Source organism: Schistocerca cancellata, chromosome 3 (assembly GCF_023864275.1).
Source record: "Schistocerca cancellata isolate TAMUIC-IGC-003103 chromosome 3, iqSchCanc2.1, whole genome shotgun sequence".
In the NCBI taxonomy this organism is placed as follows: domain Eukaryota; kingdom Metazoa; phylum Arthropoda; class Insecta; order Orthoptera; family Acrididae; genus Schistocerca; species Schistocerca cancellata.
Genome location: NC_064628.1, coordinates 545,338,751 through 545,355,994, shown reverse-complemented (window position 1 = coordinate 545,355,994; position 17,244 = coordinate 545,338,751). Strand labels below are relative to the sequence as shown.

Below are 17,244 nucleotides of genomic sequence, written 5' to 3'. Positions count from 1 at the left end.
ATATGGAAGACATAATCATCCAGTATTAGAGTCAGAGCTTCATAGACCTTTGAAAGACTTGTGATCAAATGAGGCAGAAGGGATAGATAATAGGCCAAAGAAGCAGCCAACTACTCAAGTTGGTGTGCGTTATCTGAGTCTAGACGCATATGATCATACTTTTGGAAAAACATCATCCACACAGTCCAAAGATAACAAGGGTAGATAAGTGTAAGAACAAGCATCAAGCTGCTGACAAGAATAATATACAGAAGGACACAACAGAAGATTAAGGGTCTATGATAAAATCATCGTGGGTGAGGAGTCGAGCGGTGGCATTGTCTTGTCGAATCATTTCATTGAGTTCCGTACCCATGAGAGGGAGAAACTGTAAGTGCACTGGATATGAATGCGAGAAGCTGTAGGATTGTTTCAGTCCTATCCAAAGACCTCACCTTCAGTCCCACACCCATGTTCAGATATGCTGCACTTGTCAAAGCCTACTCATTCTCCCAATCCCTACACTGGATACCCTTTCTGCTACCAGTCCCTCCAATAGAAGCCAGCCTAGTACCAATATAGTACCTTGCCTCTCCTAGTCCATACCACCATCCAAATGTGACACACCTCCTCTCCCAACTAATCACCTCCTGGTTACATTCCAGGAACTCCTTACCTCAAAGTTAGCTCCCTGGATCTCTGCCCAGGAACACAAACCTCCGAACGGAAGAGAAAACAGCGCTCAACATTCTCAAGACAAATCCTTATTTAATCAACCTCCAGCAGATACAGGCTTCTGCCATAGTGATTTCACCTTAAGAGTCTGGTACGACCTTCAGTCTCTACTCAGATCCCCCAGAGTATCCAGGCCAAATCCATCTCTCTGCTTACTTCTGTGACCCCCTTGCACACCTCCTAAAATCCATAAATCCATCAGTCTTAAATGCCCCATTGTAGTGTTCCTCCCATATTAAAGATAAGAATCACTTTGCTCACAGACACTCAGCCATCCAAACCCCATTACCACAGGTTTTCTAATCAACTTCCAACTCCAAACCCATCACTTCATTCCTTTAACATCTAATTAATTACAACCTCGCATATAACTACTTCACCTTTGAGGGAAAATGTACAATCAGATCTGCAGTATGGCCATGTACACCTGCTTGCCCATCCTCCTATGCAAAACCATTTATGGGGCATCTAGAGTAAACCTTCCTAGCCATCCAGACCCCAAACCTCTTGTCTGGTTCAGTTTCGTTGATGACATCTTCATGATGTGACATGATCTGAAGCCACTGCCAAGATACTAAATCCTCATTCCTCAACACCTTCTCCTCCATTCACTTCACCACCTGTCCTCAGCCAAAAGCACCACCGCCCTGGATCACCTCCACCTCTGTGATGACTCCATCCATCCATACACCTGTTGGGACCAATGACCAAGCAGTTTGCCCCCCCCCCCCTCCCCCCGTGCCTGAATTTTGATCGCTGTATGTATTACCTGATCTCTTCCACACCAAAAAATCACTCCCATGTAGGCTAGCAATTTGTGGCTGGCACATATCCAGTGACCAGAATTCCCTTGCCCAGTATGCTGATGGTGTCAGTAAGGTCTTCACAAACTGACACTATCCCCCAAAACTCTAAATCTGCAGAGAGATTTCCTGTGCTATTTTCTTTAATCCTCCTAATATCTCCAAAAACTGCAAAGGAGCATCCCCCTCCTCATCGAATATCGTCGTGGGATGGCACAACTAAACAGTATCCTTTATCAGAGGCTCAACTATACATCATTGTGTCTGGAAATAGAATATCCTTCTCACAATCCTTCCCATCCCTCTCAGAGTGATATTCTGCAACCCTCTCCATGCAAGTAACATCCAGATCCATCTTTATGCCACACCCAGTCCCATCCTTTGCAAGACCTCTCTGAGACACCCACTCAATATATCCCACAACAGTCTTGTCACAGGCAGTGCTCTCAGAGGCAGGGCCACATGTGAAAGCAGTCATTTCATATACCAGCTCTGCTGCCAGTTCTGCACAGCATTTTATGTGGACATGGCTGCCATCCAACTGTCCACCAGAATGATTGGTCACTGCCAAACTGTGGCCAAGAACAGAGTTGACTATCCAATGGCAGAACATGTAGCAGAGCACAACAAGCTTGATTGCAGTGACTACTTTGTGACCTGTTTCATATAGATCTTGTCCCTAATGCTAGCTTCTGTGGATTGTTTAGGTGGGAATTACCCTCGCAACACATCCTTGAGTCCTGTAATCCTTTTTGGCTGAATCTCCACAAACCTCCTACTCTGTATTACCCGAAGATGCTAACTTGACTCATCCTTCACCCACACCCTCTTCACAGTCTCCCCTTGATCTGTTCTGTCACCCTCTTCCTATCCATTGCCCTACATCATCATTATCATTGTGTGCTGCTTGAACTCACCAGTGCAAGTGCATATACCGTCTCAGAACAGTAAATACAGTGTGGATGTACAGGTGTGTGTGTGTGTGTGTGTGTGTGTGTGTGTGTGTGTGTGTGACTTCTACTTCTAAGCTAATTACATTCTACTAGTATTTTCATTACAATCAAAGTATCGATAACGAGTTAATATTAAGCGGATTTAAAAAAAAAAAAATTGCAGCTACTTGTGTTCCCCACAATAGTACAGATATTGATGTAGCTATTTTTTTATTTTGATTTTATTAATATTATATAATATTAATATGTCCTCATTTGTGTCTTCCTAGGCCTGAGTGTAACATCTCTTTTACAGATGACTTTGCATCTGAAAGTACATTATATGCAATATCTTCTATTGTGACTTTTGAAATGACAAGCTTGGAGAAGCCTGTTATTAAAGAAGCAATGACAGAAGAAGGGAAACATGGTTCAAAGGAAATCGAAAATTGGCTTAATACCTCAGAAGTAGCGTCATCTAAAGAAACTGAAAAAGCTGGAAGCTGCATTCTTTCGTTATGTCTTCTTCGCAAATTTTTGATGCAATTTCAGGGAAGACAAATCTGGCTTAATAATTACAGATGTTCAAGTTTAATCCCAACACTGCTTCAGACATATGGAAGAATTCTGTCTCACATACGTGAAATAGGCATGGTAAGTTTTCTATGAATAGCTAGCTATAAAATATTCTAGAAGTCTAATTACTACACACTTTGTAACTGAGTTCGTTGAAATAATACCGTGTGTTCACCATATTTTAGTTGAAAGATTTGTAAAGTTACGAATGTGCTGTAATCTACCTTTATGAGCCAAAACATTATGACCACCTCCTTAACAACATGTTTGTCCACATTTGGATCACCGAGCGAGGTGGCGCAGTGGTTAGCACACTGGGCTCGCATTTGGGAGGATGACGGTTCAATCCCATGTCTGGCCATCCTGATTTGAGTTTTCCATGATTTCCCTAAATCTCTTCAGCCAAATGCCAGGATGGTTCCTTTGACAGGGCACAACTGACTTCCTTTCCCATTCTTCCTTGATCCGCTGAGACCGATGACCTTGCTGTTTGGTCTCTTCCCCCAAATCAACCCAACCCAATCTACATTTGGATCACAATACAGTTGTGATTAACATCATGTTTGTGCACATTTGGATCACAATACAGCAGTGATTCTGTGTGGCATGGATTCAACAAGTCTTTTGTATGTTTCCAGACATATGTGGCACCAGATGTCTATGCATAGATCATGTGATTCCTGTAAATTGTGAACTGGTGTTGGTGCCTGGTAGCATTCTGTATGTTTCCTTTGGTTTCAGATCATGTGAATTTGTGGCCAAGACATCGACATAAGTTGACTATCAAGCTCCTAAAACCACTTTGGCTTGATTCTGTCCTTGTGAAATGGAGAATTATTGTGCTGGAGGGTGCCATCGCTGTTGGTTGTTGGACGTTAAGCGTGAAGGGATGGAAACAGTCCAGGATAATTTTCACATAGTCTACAGCAATGATGGTGCCCTCACTTAGTACCATAATCCCATAGAAACCCAAGTGAGTGTCCCCCATTGTGTAATACTACCCACACCAGCTTGCATCTCTGGTACAATCCATGTTTCAGGCAGTCTCAATAATGTTGTAACCGGACATGACCGTCAATCTGGTCTAACAAGATCTCCATTAGGTACCACTTTTCCATTGATCTATGTTCCAATTACAGTCATCTCATGTTCACTGCAGTTGTAATTGATGATGTCATAGACTCAACATGGAAACATGTCAGGGTTGTCTGCAGCGGAGCTCCATGTTCAATAACGTGTGCTGAACAGTGTTCTCCAAAGCACTTGTGTCTGCATGAGCATTATATTCAGTTGCAACATCTGCCACAAATTTCCTCCTATCTACATCAGGGATTGGGCAATCCTCCAACCTCCATGTTCTATGATGAGACGTGGTCATCCAACACTTCATCACCTACTCATGGAATGACTGTGCTTGAGTTACTTTCTATAGATACTCACAACAGTAGCAAGCAAACAGCTAACGAGTTTCACCATTTCCAAAATGTTCTTTCCAGGTGCAAGGCCATAGCAATCTGCCCTTTGCCAAGGATTTCCCCATTTGCAGTCCGTATCATTTGCAGAGTGATTTCTCAGTTGATTGTGCTCTCCTTATATACCATATTTACCCGATCATAAGTTGGAATATTTTTCCCAAATTTGTTATTCACATCTTAATCTGCTGCTGTTAAGGTCAACGTTTTTACGTTCTGTAGCAGATGAATATAGGGGATGTCTTTGCTACAAACGAAACTTTTGCAGTTACAGTCATGTGCAGATTTATTTTGAAGAATTCAGAAGAGTAGGATGGAGAACAATGACACCAGCTTGACTGAGAATTAAAACGGATACGGCAAGCGGAGTTGTAAGTGGACAACGAATTTTTTGTGCTGTTATCATGCGAATGTTACCACCTGCCTTAGCTTTTTATGAACACGTCAGAATTAAATTGCAGTTTGCATGAATCTGTTTGTAGTCAGAATTGAACTGACTTGACTTTAAAGTTGGACAACTACTCACCACTAGTATGTATTTCTGCCAGTAAAAGTCTACACAGGTGCCAGCAACAATGTAAATTTTTTGTGCACCAAGTTTGTCAGCACTCACTGTGAGGTATGATGGGAACAAAAGAGAGTGTCAGCTGCTGGTTATTTGCAGCCAGTGAGAGAGCAGTAGGCAGATGAAATGATTGGAAGTGAGAGATGAAGAAATATCGTCGCATTCTTAAGTCAGTAAAGAAGCAAAATTTGCTACATATTAAGAAAAAACAGCTGCATTCTCAGGTCCTATCAAAAAACATAACCTTGGAAATTGCAGTATATTTGGAGGACACAGCTAAATTTTTGTGTCAACAGAACTACTCAGATTCATTCATTAGGTGAAATTATTAACTTGGTTAGTGTTACCAGTGATGATGATGATGATGATGATGATGATGACGAGGATTAAAAATAGTGGTACTACAGATGACTGGCTTATGTAGTGAACAAAAAAGGAACTGGAGATAAAAATTAATGTAAACCATTTCTTTTTATTTCTTCTTTTAACATTTTAGACAGATACTTTATATCACTAAAACAGTTTGTAATTGTGAACAATGGAAAATCCAGGCTGGAATAATGACAGTATTACAAAAGGGTGCATTGCTACTCACCATATAGTGGAGACACTGTGTCACAGATAGGCACAACAAAAAGACTGTCAAATAAGCACGAGGGTCATTCCAAAAGTAATTCCTCCTATTTTTATTCATGGAAACTACAGCAGATACATAAATCACATCAGCACAGATAAACAGAGCAATATTTCAGCTACAGACCATCATTTCTCCACATAGTCACCACCATTCATTATGCAAATTTGTCAATGATGAACCAGAGTCTGCATGCTGCACTTGTAAAAATCAGAACCAGCTGAGGCTAACCACTTCCTAACAGCTTTGATAACAGCATCCGAGTCTTGAAAATGTTCGCCACATAGTCCATCTTTCAGAGGCCCAAAGAGATGGCAGTCTGAAGGCACTTAATCAGGACTGCACGATGGATGTGGTGAGACAGTCCAGCCGACTTTCGCAGTGAGTTGCATGGTGGCAAAACTGGTGTGGAGCCTGGTGTTATCATGTTGCAGGTGAAAGTTGGTCTTCTTCTCTGGCCTTATCCTGGGAATTCGGGCTTTCAGATTAGTCAGTGTTGTCTTGTAGCGTGCTGAATTCACAGTTTCTCCAGGACATCCAAAAGAACCACACCCTGGCTATTGCAGAAGACTTTGCATATCACTTTGCCTGCAGATGGCTGTGTCTTGAATTTCTTTTTCAACGGAGATTTCGCATGTCCCCATTCCATGGACTGTCTTTGGATTCCAGCTCGTAGTGGTGACACCTCATTTCATCTCTGGTGACGATGCTATTCAGAAAACTGTCACCTTCAGCTTCATATTGGTCCAGCAGGTCCCAACAAATTTCCATTTGAAGGGTTTTTTTTGTTCCTTTGTAAGCATCTGCGGGACCTATATCACACAGACTTTGCAAGTGCAAGGCATATGTTGGATTCTCAATTGTTCCAACATTGTTTCCAAGGCATTACAGCTGACATTCAGTTTTGCACACAATTATCTGGTCTTTATCCATGATCAGCATGGATGATTTGATCAAGATGCTCTTCACACAAATTTGTGTGTTTTTTTATTTTTTTTTTATTTTATTTATTTATTTATTTATTTTTTTTTTTCCTGACTAGAATGAAGGCCTTTTGGGCCGAAAGCTTACTTGCTTGACAGTCTTTTTTTTATGCCTATCTGCAACTCAGATTCCCCACTGTATGGTGAGTAGCAATCTATCCTGTTCATAATATAATCAGTTTATAATGTTCATTACTCAAAATATGTTAGAAACAAAATTTTTTCAATGAGCCTCTTAAAACAGGGGATGGGGTTGTTATATTCGGGGTTGCCTTATACACTACTGGCCATTAAAATTGCTACACCATGAAGACGATGTGCTACAGATGCGAAATTTCTCCGACAGGAAGAAGATGCTGTGATACGCAAATGATTAGCTTTTCAGAGCATTCACACAAGGTTGCTGCCGGTGGTGACACCTACAGCGTGTTGACATGAGGAAAGTTTCCAACCGATTTCTCATACACAAACAGCAGTTGACCAGCGTTGCCTGGTGAATCGTTGTTGTGATGCCTCGTGTAAGGAGGAGAAATGCGTACCATCACGTTTCCGGCTTTGATAAAGGTCGGATTGTAGCCTATCACGATTGCGGTTTATCGTATCGCGACACTGCTGCTCATGTTGGTCGAGATCCAATGACTGTTAGCAGAATATGGAATCAGTGGGTTCAGGAGCATGATACGGAATGCCGTGCTGGATCCCAACAGCCTTGTATCACTAGCAGTCGAGATGACAGGTATCTTATCCGTATGGCTGTAACAGATCATGCAGCCACATCTCGATCCCTGAGTGAACAGATGGGGATGTTTGCAAGACAACAACCATCTGCACGAACAGTTTGGCGATGTTTGCAGCAGCATGGACTATCAGCTTGGAGACCATGGCTGCGGTTACCCTGGACGCTGCATCACAGAAAGTAGCACCTGCGATGGTGTACTCAACAACAAACCTGGGTGCACAAATGGCAAAACGTCATTTTTTCGGATGAATCCAGGTTCTGTTTACAGCATCATGATGGTCGCATCCGTGTTTGGTGACATCGCGGTGAACGCACATTGGAAGCGTGTATTCGTCATCGCCATACTGGCGTATCACCCGGCGTGATGGTATGGGGTGCCACTAGTTACACGTCTCGGTCACCTCTTGTTCGCATTGACGGCACTTTGAACAGTGGACATTACATTTCAGATGTGTTATGTCCTGTGGCTCTACCCTTCATTCGATCCCTGCGAAACCCTACATTTCAGCAGGATAATGCACGACCGCATGTTGCAGGTCCTGTACGGGCCTTTCTGGATACAGAAAATGTTCAACTGCTGCCCTGGCCAGCACATTCTCCAGATCTCTCACCAATTGAAGCGTCTGGTCAATGGTGGCCAAACAACTGGCTCGTCACAATATGCTAGTCACTACTGTTGATGAACTGTGGTATCATGTTGAAGCTGCATGGGCAGCTGTATCTGTACACGCTATCAAAGCTCTGTTTTACTCAAAGCCCAGGCATGTCAAGGCCGTTATTACGGCCAGAGGTGGTTGTTCTGGCTACTGATTACTCAGGATCTATGCACCCAAATTGCGTGAAAATGTAATCACATGTCAGTTCTAGTAAATATATTTGTCCAATGAATACCCGTTTATCATCTGCATTTCTTCTTGGTGTAGCAATCTTAATGCCCAGTAGTGTATGTTCTGTACGGTGTTACTGTGTCACATGCCTACAATTCCATAGGTGGCATTCAGTCTTGTAGTGGCAGTGGTTATAATGTTTTGGACAATTAATGTAGAAATAGCAGTGTAATTGAATAGTGTTAAACATAGTCACCTACACTATGTGATCAGAAGTATCTGGACACCCCCAAAAACAAATGTTTTCTATATTAGGTACATTGTCCTGTCACTTACTGCTAGATACTCCATATCAGTGACCTCAGTAGTCATCAGACATCATGAGACAGAAGACTGGGATGGTCTGCATAACTCATGGACTTTGAACATGGTCAGGTGATTGGGTGTCACTTGTGTCATGCGTCTGTATGCAATATTTCTACACTCCTAAACATCCCTAGGTCCACTGTTTCCAATGTTATAGTGAAGTGGAAACGTGAAGGGACACAAACAACACAAAAGTGTACAAGCCGACCTCGTCTGTTGACTGACAGAGACTGCAGACAGTTGAAGAGGGTCGTAACGTGTAATAGGCAGACATCTATCCGAACCATCACACAGGAATTCCAAACTGCATTAGGATCCACTGCAAGTACTATGACAGTTAGGCGAGAGGTGAGAAAACTTGGATTTCATGGTCAAGCGGCTGCTCATAAACCACACATCACACCGGTAAATGCCAAATGACACCTCGCTTAATTTGAGAAGCGTAAACATTGGACAATTCAACAGTGGAAAAACATTGTGTGGAGTTACGAATCATGATACACAATGTGGTGATCTGATGGTAGGGTGTGGGTATGGTGAATGCCCAGTGAACGTTATTACCAGCATGTGTAGTGCCAACAGCAAAATTTGAAGAGGCCATAGTGTTATGGTGTGGTCGTATTTTTCATGGAGGGGGCTTGTACCCCTTGTTGTTTTGCATGGCACTATCACAACATAGGCCTACACTGATGTTTTAAGCACTGTCTTGCATTTCACTGTTGAAGAGCAATTTGGGAATGGCGATTGCATCTCTCAACACGATCGAGCACCTGTTCAAAATGCACGGCCTGTGGCGGAATGGTTACACAACAATAACTTCCCTGTAATGGATTGGCCTACACAGAGACCTGACCTGAATCCTATAGAACATCTTTCTGATGTTTTGGAATGCCAACTTCGTACCAGGCCTCACCGACCAACATTGATACCTCTCTTCAATGCAGCCTTCTGTGAAGAATGGGCTGCCATTCCCCAAGAAACCTTCCAGCACCTGATTGAACATATGCTTGTGAGAGTGGAAGCTGTCATCAAGGCTAAGTGTGGGCCAACACCATATCGAATTCCAGCATTACCTATGGAGGGCACCACGAACTTGTAAGTCATTTTCAGCCAGGTGTCTGGATACTTTTGATCACATAGTATATTTAGGCACATTAACTCGTACTTTCCTGTGTAAAGTAAGTTGTCAATTACCAGTCGGGAGTATCTGAGATTTAGGTCTGACTGCATAAAATGGTTTAGTTATTGGCTCTCTCAAATTTTGAAAAGTGCAGTATATTCTGTTCTGCACCACAAATATCACCGTCAGTTAATATAGTACATGAACAAAGCCAGTTAATAGGAAAGATTGTTGTAAATTTGTCAGGGTATATATTTATATGAATTTAACTGGAGGAATTGAGTGGTCTCCTTTACTCATAAAGTATATAAATTATTGCAAGTAACTGGGCCACAATGGAAAGGGTGGAGTGATTGATTGGGTAGGGCCAACATAAGCACTTTAAATATTTATTTTAAAATTACAAAGTCACACCAACTTGGCCTCTGGTAACCAACAGCAATACTCAATGCAGTTACACAGTACAGTGTAAACACTTTCTATGAAATTATTTCCTAGAGGAACCAATCCATAATCAACTTCCTCCTTTCCGCACTTACCAACGAGGCGTAATAAGTATAACCACATCAACTATAAAATCTTTAAACTTACAGGAATGCACAAGTGAGTTTACAAATTTTGTTTAGGACTCATAGAAGCCTCAGTGGTAGCCAAACTATCTTAATGCTCACTAACATTAGTTTTGATGCAGTTTGTAACAAAACATTGTTTCTTCTTAGTAATGTCTGGTTGTGCCACAACTGCTGCTCCATCTCACACGTTGTCCAGTGATATGCTCCATTTGTGTACCTCAGTCCACATTAATACATGACAGTATCAGCTCCTACACCTGAAATAGTTTAATACCAGAGACCAGAAATAACAACAATTTTAGAAGGAAAATAACTTCAACTGCTGTCACTTAACACCACTAATAAACAGCCAGACATGAGTGAGCATCAGATAATTCCATAATTAGTGACAACTCCCACTTTACAAATCTCTTTAATACTAGACACTCAAGGAAACATTTAGTCTCTAAGACCAAGGCTGCACGATCCACAGAAGACAAGGATGAGTATTGTGATAATGATGCACCAAAAGTTAGTGTTCAACAAAGATGAGCTCATAATATTGGCAAATAGCAGTACCTTTTGCAAACTTTCCATTAACCAAGTGGCTGCATTAACACTTCACGTATCTCGTGGCCTGAGGCTTGTTACATGCACCACTGTGTGCTCTTAATTTCTGTGCCTGTAGCTTCCTCTCTGCACGTAGCTAACACTTACGCCAGCTAAGCTTCCATCCAGGAAACACTGTCGCACTCACTTGGTGCCCCCCTCACACACACACCCAGGTTCCTTCCATCTCCGTGCGCTCTCTCTCTCTCTCTCTCTCTCTCTCTCTCTCTCTCTCTCTCTCTCTCTCTCTCTCTCTCTCCCCCCCCCTCCCCCTCCGTCCCCCCCTCTCCCTCCCTCCCTCCCCCCTCTCCCTCCCTCAGCAATCAGCCAATAGCTCATACTCATCTGTGACAACCTGGCTTGAGTTGGCATAAATGAGCTCTGACTTCCTTGTTTGTTTACAGATTCTTAGGTCCGTTAACTGAACTATCACTGGGATGAGGAATTCATGTATTTCCAGGGGACCATTAAATCTAGGTAACAATTTCTAAATGATTTTTTTTCCAAGACCCTGCTGACATCTTGAAAATTGTGTGCAAAAATACTATCCCCAATTAGATAATTCTTTGGTCTCCACCCCATATTGCACCTGCAGGCCTCTTCCTATGAGCTTCTTTGAGGTTCTGCTTAACTCAACTCCAGTGTGCAACCATCCACTGAGCATCACACTTATCAGGCGAAAGGCCATTGATAGACCATAAGTTGCACAATACAGTTGCCACTTGATATTCCAGGAGTAAATGAGCAGATATGGATAAGTGACTCTCATGGCACATGCTGTTAAATGTTATAGTGACCCACAGGAATGAGCAGTCACATGCACTCTGATCCTTATTGTGGTACACTATGAGAGCCAATTGAAGATTTCAGTCAGTTGTTTATGCACAAGATGGATTAGGATAATAGGGCGAAGTGGTTACATAGTGTGCCCCTATCCTTAAGCAAAACTGCTTGAACCTATGAGCTGTAAAGTTAGTAGCATATCTGTGGGGCTCCAAAGGTCCCAAAAATACTGTGTGATTTTCTAATTTCCACCTGCTTGGTTGTAGTAGGGGTGGACAATAACCAAATGAATGTAGTAAGTGCCTATACACAGGCTTGGATGTTCTTATTTCCCACCTTTGACCTGGGTAACAGTCCTACAAAATCAATATACATTCTTTGCCAGGTTCTATCCATGGTTTTGGACAAATGATACCCTTTCTTGCTGTTCTTACTAGGTTTGCTGAGGACACATACCTCACAACTAGATACTGTCTTTTGTATCCTTCTGTCCATCACTGTTCATACTGTTGTCTACTTTATTCTCAAGTTTTAAAAACTCCTAGTTATCCTCCTGCCAGAGACTCAAGGAATTATTTGAACAATATTGCAGTCCACTCTCTGGATACAATAACCTTAAGTTCCCCACTACTTTGCACCAAACAGCAAACTACCTTATCAGTTAGGGCATACAGTTTGCTGCTTCCCTATTCAGGAACCTTCCTTTAATCTCCTCATTCCCATCTCGGAATTCAGTTATGTCTCAAAATAGATGTGGTATGTAAATAAGTACGGAATTTGCTAATTGAGTTGACTCAACTCATTCCCTGTTACTGTCATTTCCCACACTCTCCTCTTGAGTGCTGAACATCTGACTCAGCCCATTGGCAACCACATTTGCATATCCCTTAGTATTATTCACAGTGAATATGAAGACCAAAGTTCCAGTAGCCACTCTGGCAATACACCCCATTTCTCTTGGTCAAGCTAGCACCCAACTCACTTCATTTGGTGAATTGCCTATGGCGATAAATCTAGCTGAAGAAAATACTTAATGGTTTATACCCACTCTGGATCAATCCACATCTCCTCACCTGACACCACATGTCCTAAAAACTTAATAGAGGAGTAGGCAGATACCACCTTCTGTGGGTTAACAGTGAGCACTGCCCTTCTCAAGTGTTGGATATGCTTATAAATGGAACTACTGTGTATCACCAGATCACCAAGGTAATGATGCAGTATTTAAATTTTATATCAGAGATAACAGTGTCCATAATCTGTCATAGCACCTCGGCCACTGTTGCTAATCTGAAAGGCACCCAATTGAATTCAAACAGTTTCCGATCACTGCTGAATGTAATGACTGGCTGCGAACCTTCCTCCAATGGTATTTGGCAAAACATCTGATTCATATCTAAGGTTGTAAACACTTTTGTTCCCCTAAACCACCAAAAGCAGGAGTGCAAGTCTGGTAGTGGCACTGATCTGAATATTATTTTCTTAATCAAATCATGGTTATCTACTACCAGATGATTCCCTCCCTGAGACTTGTCAAGGACATGGGAGCAGCATAAGGTGATTTTGATGGTTGCATGACACCTTGTTCTGACATCCTTTCTACAAGCTCTTTCAGTATTTTCATCCTATGGTAACTTCTTAACAGGGATTCAGCTAACTCAGTATGATCTTTAACCAAATTTGTCAGCCCCAACTCCTCCAGAAATACGAGGGTATTTCGGAAGGTAAAGATACACCGTACGCCAGAGGAATAGAAGAGTTTTGGCGAGCAAGTTGGCAACACTGGTGTTAACCTTGAATCATTAGCTTTCTCCTTACGTTCGTTCGGCAGTTGAACGTTGCTTCTGGTTGGAGTAGGTCGTGTTTAAAATGGCTGCACCGATTCAGAATCCCACCAAATGTGAAATGCACTCCGTAATACATTTTCTTCAAGCAAAAGGTCGGCGACCAGTGGATATTCACAAAGAAATTGTTTCTGTTTATGGGAACATTATGAATCAACGAAATGGTGTCCTTATTTCTCTGAAGGTAGGACCGATGTTCATGACGAACAAAGAACAGGTCAGCCATCTGTGATCTTTGATGCCCTTCTTCGGAGAACGGAGGAAGCAATTCAAGCAAATAGACACCTTATATTGAAAGATCGTACTGGACATGTCAATGACAACTCTTTATGATGTTCTGACTGTCAAGTTAGGGTACAGGAAATTGTGTGCATGCTGGGTTCCAAAACTGTTAACGGAAGAACACAAATAGAAAAGGATGGGCTTTGCACGTGACTTCCTCACACGCTATGCTGAAGCAGGTGATGAGCTCCTGGATCACATTGTGACAGGTGACGAGACATGGGTTTATCACCATACACCTGAATCCAAGCAACAATCAATGCAATGGCATCATTCGAATTCACCAAAAGCCAAGAAATGCAAAACGTCGATTTCAGCGAAGAAAATCATGGCTTCTGTTTTTTGGGACAAACAAGGCATTCTCCTGTTGGAATTTATGCCTCCTGGAATGACAATTAATGCTGCTGCATATTGCCAGACTTTGAAACGTCTTCGAAGGGCAATTCAAAACAAACCCAGGGGAATGCTGACAAGTGGAGTCTGCTTGCTTCATGACAACACTTGGCCTCACACAGTGCGCATAACCAAAGCACTACTCAAACAATTCAAATGGGACGTATTGGACCATCCGCTATACAGCCCGGAACTTGCACCCACCGACTTCCATGTCTTCCGTTACCTGAAGTCACATCTTGGTGGAAAATCATTCCACGACGATGAAGAGATCAAAGATGAAGTTGAAATGTGGTTCCGGCAACAGGCGGCAACTTTCTATGACTGTGGGATACAAAAGCTTGTGCACTGACTTAACAAATGTTTGGATAACGGGGGTTATTATGTCGAAAAATAACAAATAATCCAGTTAATAAGATGTAACTGACGTTTTCTAAATAAATGTTCTATTTAAGGACTGTGAGCCATTGTATCTTTACTTTTCGAAATGCCCTCGTACATCAGGAAAATCTGTGCATATGCTTTCGATTTTCTCCCTAAGGAGCCCATCTAGATAGTCAGCTGTTCCTTCAAAGCATTCGAGATTCCTCTGCTGGTTTGTCCTACATAATATTTGTCATCAGTTGTTGCCATAACTCCTCGTTGACCTTGCTTGCAAAACTCAACATACTCATTACCCTAAACTTAAAATAAAACTCTTGTCCTGACCAGTCAGGAACTAATCCAATACTAGCAACAAAACTGGCCCACAAAAAGAAAAGACACATTCCGTAGCCATATTTTCAATCTCCCTCATGTTAATCTTCCAGGTATACTTATCAGTTTCAACCTCAATTAGTAAAATCCCCTTTACTCTCGGACTCTTATCTATCTGCAGTCACATATTTCTCCATATCCATTCTCAACTTCTCCATTTAGAAACTGTCTGATGCTCTACAAACCATTCATAGTCAATAGCTGAAATTGTGCTGCACAGGTGTAGCAGAGCATGTAACCTCAGCACACACGAATGGCAAATTTGGCATCCTAGTAGCCCTTATTACACTGATTAACCTCCCCTTCCCTTTTAGAAACCGTCATAATTCCTGCACCTGATCCTCCTCCACTACACTATCCTCCCTTACGAGGGCCTGCATACCACATCTTCAACATGTTACCTTCAATGATAGAATTTCATTCCACTTTGGAAAATAAAGATTTCTTTGTTACAGCCTCTTATCATACTTTTGCTCTTCCTTTTCTCTTTCTGCCTGCCAATTGCTCACCGCTTCTCTATTTTGTTGTGTTTATCCTGAAGTGCATCTATTACCTCCATAACCCATATTTATGTTATTACTTTGTTCAGCTGAGTAATAGTTTTAGGAATCTGATAAAATATTGCTCTGTGTACTTTCAGGATTTAACCCACCTAAAAATTGCTCATATCCTGCTCCCCATCGTATGCCAAGTGAACACTACCATGCTTCGGTTAATTCACTTCAAGTATTCTATGAGCAATTCGTTCATATTCTGTTTGCAGCAGTATTGGTTATAATCCAATTCTTACTCTCCTCTGGGCAGAATTAATTCCGAGATCCCACCTGGATTTGATTATATGTACTATTTTCCCGTATGGCTTGTGATACTTCCTCAAGTAAGCTACCCATCACTATAACTGCAATTAATCTAAATACTTCCAGACGCCGCACAGGATATAGTGGCCAGTGAGCAGTGACCAATTTTTGTGCAAAGCACTGGGTGAGAGTTCATTTATTTGTTTGAAAGGTGAGGCCAAAATTGCCAGCATCATTGATGACAGAATGAAGGTGCTCACACTGCAGCTCTTCTGCAGGATTTTACAGAAACTATTTGGTAAAAAAAAAAAATTCAATTTTATTTTACTTATAGATTTGTATGTCAGATTCATGATGACATGCCCATCATTTCATTAATGGTCATAGTTATTGTGATAGTCGCATTTAAGTAAGACACTGCCCAAAATTTAAAAAAAAAAAAAAAAAAAAAAGGGGTTGCTATGATTTTGTGTTCGGTGAATATTACATAATATGTTCCTGCATAAGAAATTTAGTTAACATATTGAATTTTTCTTTACACTTGGGTGGAGGTCTCTGTCTGTTACCAATCTCAAGAAAATTGATCTGATGTATTACATGCTGTTGCGGTCACCTCCATCAGCGATAAAGCCAGAATGAAGTATACACAACATTCCCCATATTTCATAAACGGCTTGAGATATTGAAATGAGAGTTTGGAAAATGATAGTGTTACAAAGGAGAGTATTTTGCCATAAGGTTATTACCGTATTTACTCGAATCTAAGCAGCACTTTTTTTCCAGTTTTTGTAATCCAAAAAGCCGCTTGCGGCTTAGAATTGAGTGCAAAGTAAGCGGAAGTTCTGAAAAATGTTGGTAGGTGCCGCCACAACTAACTTCTGCCGTCGAATATATGTAGCGCTACACAGGCATGCTTTGCAGGCACAAAGATAAATACTGGTGCCAAAACCTCTTGAGTCAGTAAATAAATTTAAAAAAAAGATGGAAGACGAGCTTTTTTCTCCGCCCCGAGTTTCGACCACTGTATTTTCATACATTACCCAACGAAGTAAATACAAATTCTGTATTGTTCATCTTCGAATGCAGCAGCATTTCATTGTACTATGAAAATCTGACTGACAAGACTCTTTGGGATGTTTGTCAATATGGCCAACTCTGTGTCCTGAATTTTTTCCTACCTGTGAGAAGAGATGGTTGCTAATAGGAACTTTTATGTATTGTGAATCACATTCGGTATTCTCTTCACCATAAGAATAATACGAATATAAACATTTTGCCATGTACTGTTTCGTGTTTGCTGCTATCTCATTTAAATCCTGTGTGTCTAATAAACTACGAAACCAGTGTGAGACAACAGCAAACACGTAAGAATATACATATCATGTCATGTTTATATTCGTATTATTCTTATGCCTAATAGTGATACAGTCAGAAATGAAGCCCGGCAATTGACTAGATTTTTAAGTCTAAGATGACTATCATTTCTGTGCAAAATATA

At 41.4% G+C, this 17,244-nt stretch overlaps 1 protein-coding gene across 1 annotated transcript in view; it reads left to right on the top strand.

Moving 5' to 3' along the window:
• Positions 1 to 17,244, top strand: part of LOC126175382 (nucleoporin Nup188) — a 294,589-nt gene that overhangs the window by 225,435 nt on the left and 51,910 nt on the right. The window contains exon 19 of the mRNA XM_049922156.1: positions 2,766 to 3,103. Within this exon, the coding sequence (XP_049778113.1) occupies positions 2,766 to 3,103 (338 nt within the window). The remainder of the gene's footprint in view (positions 1 to 2,765; positions 3,104 to 17,244) is intronic.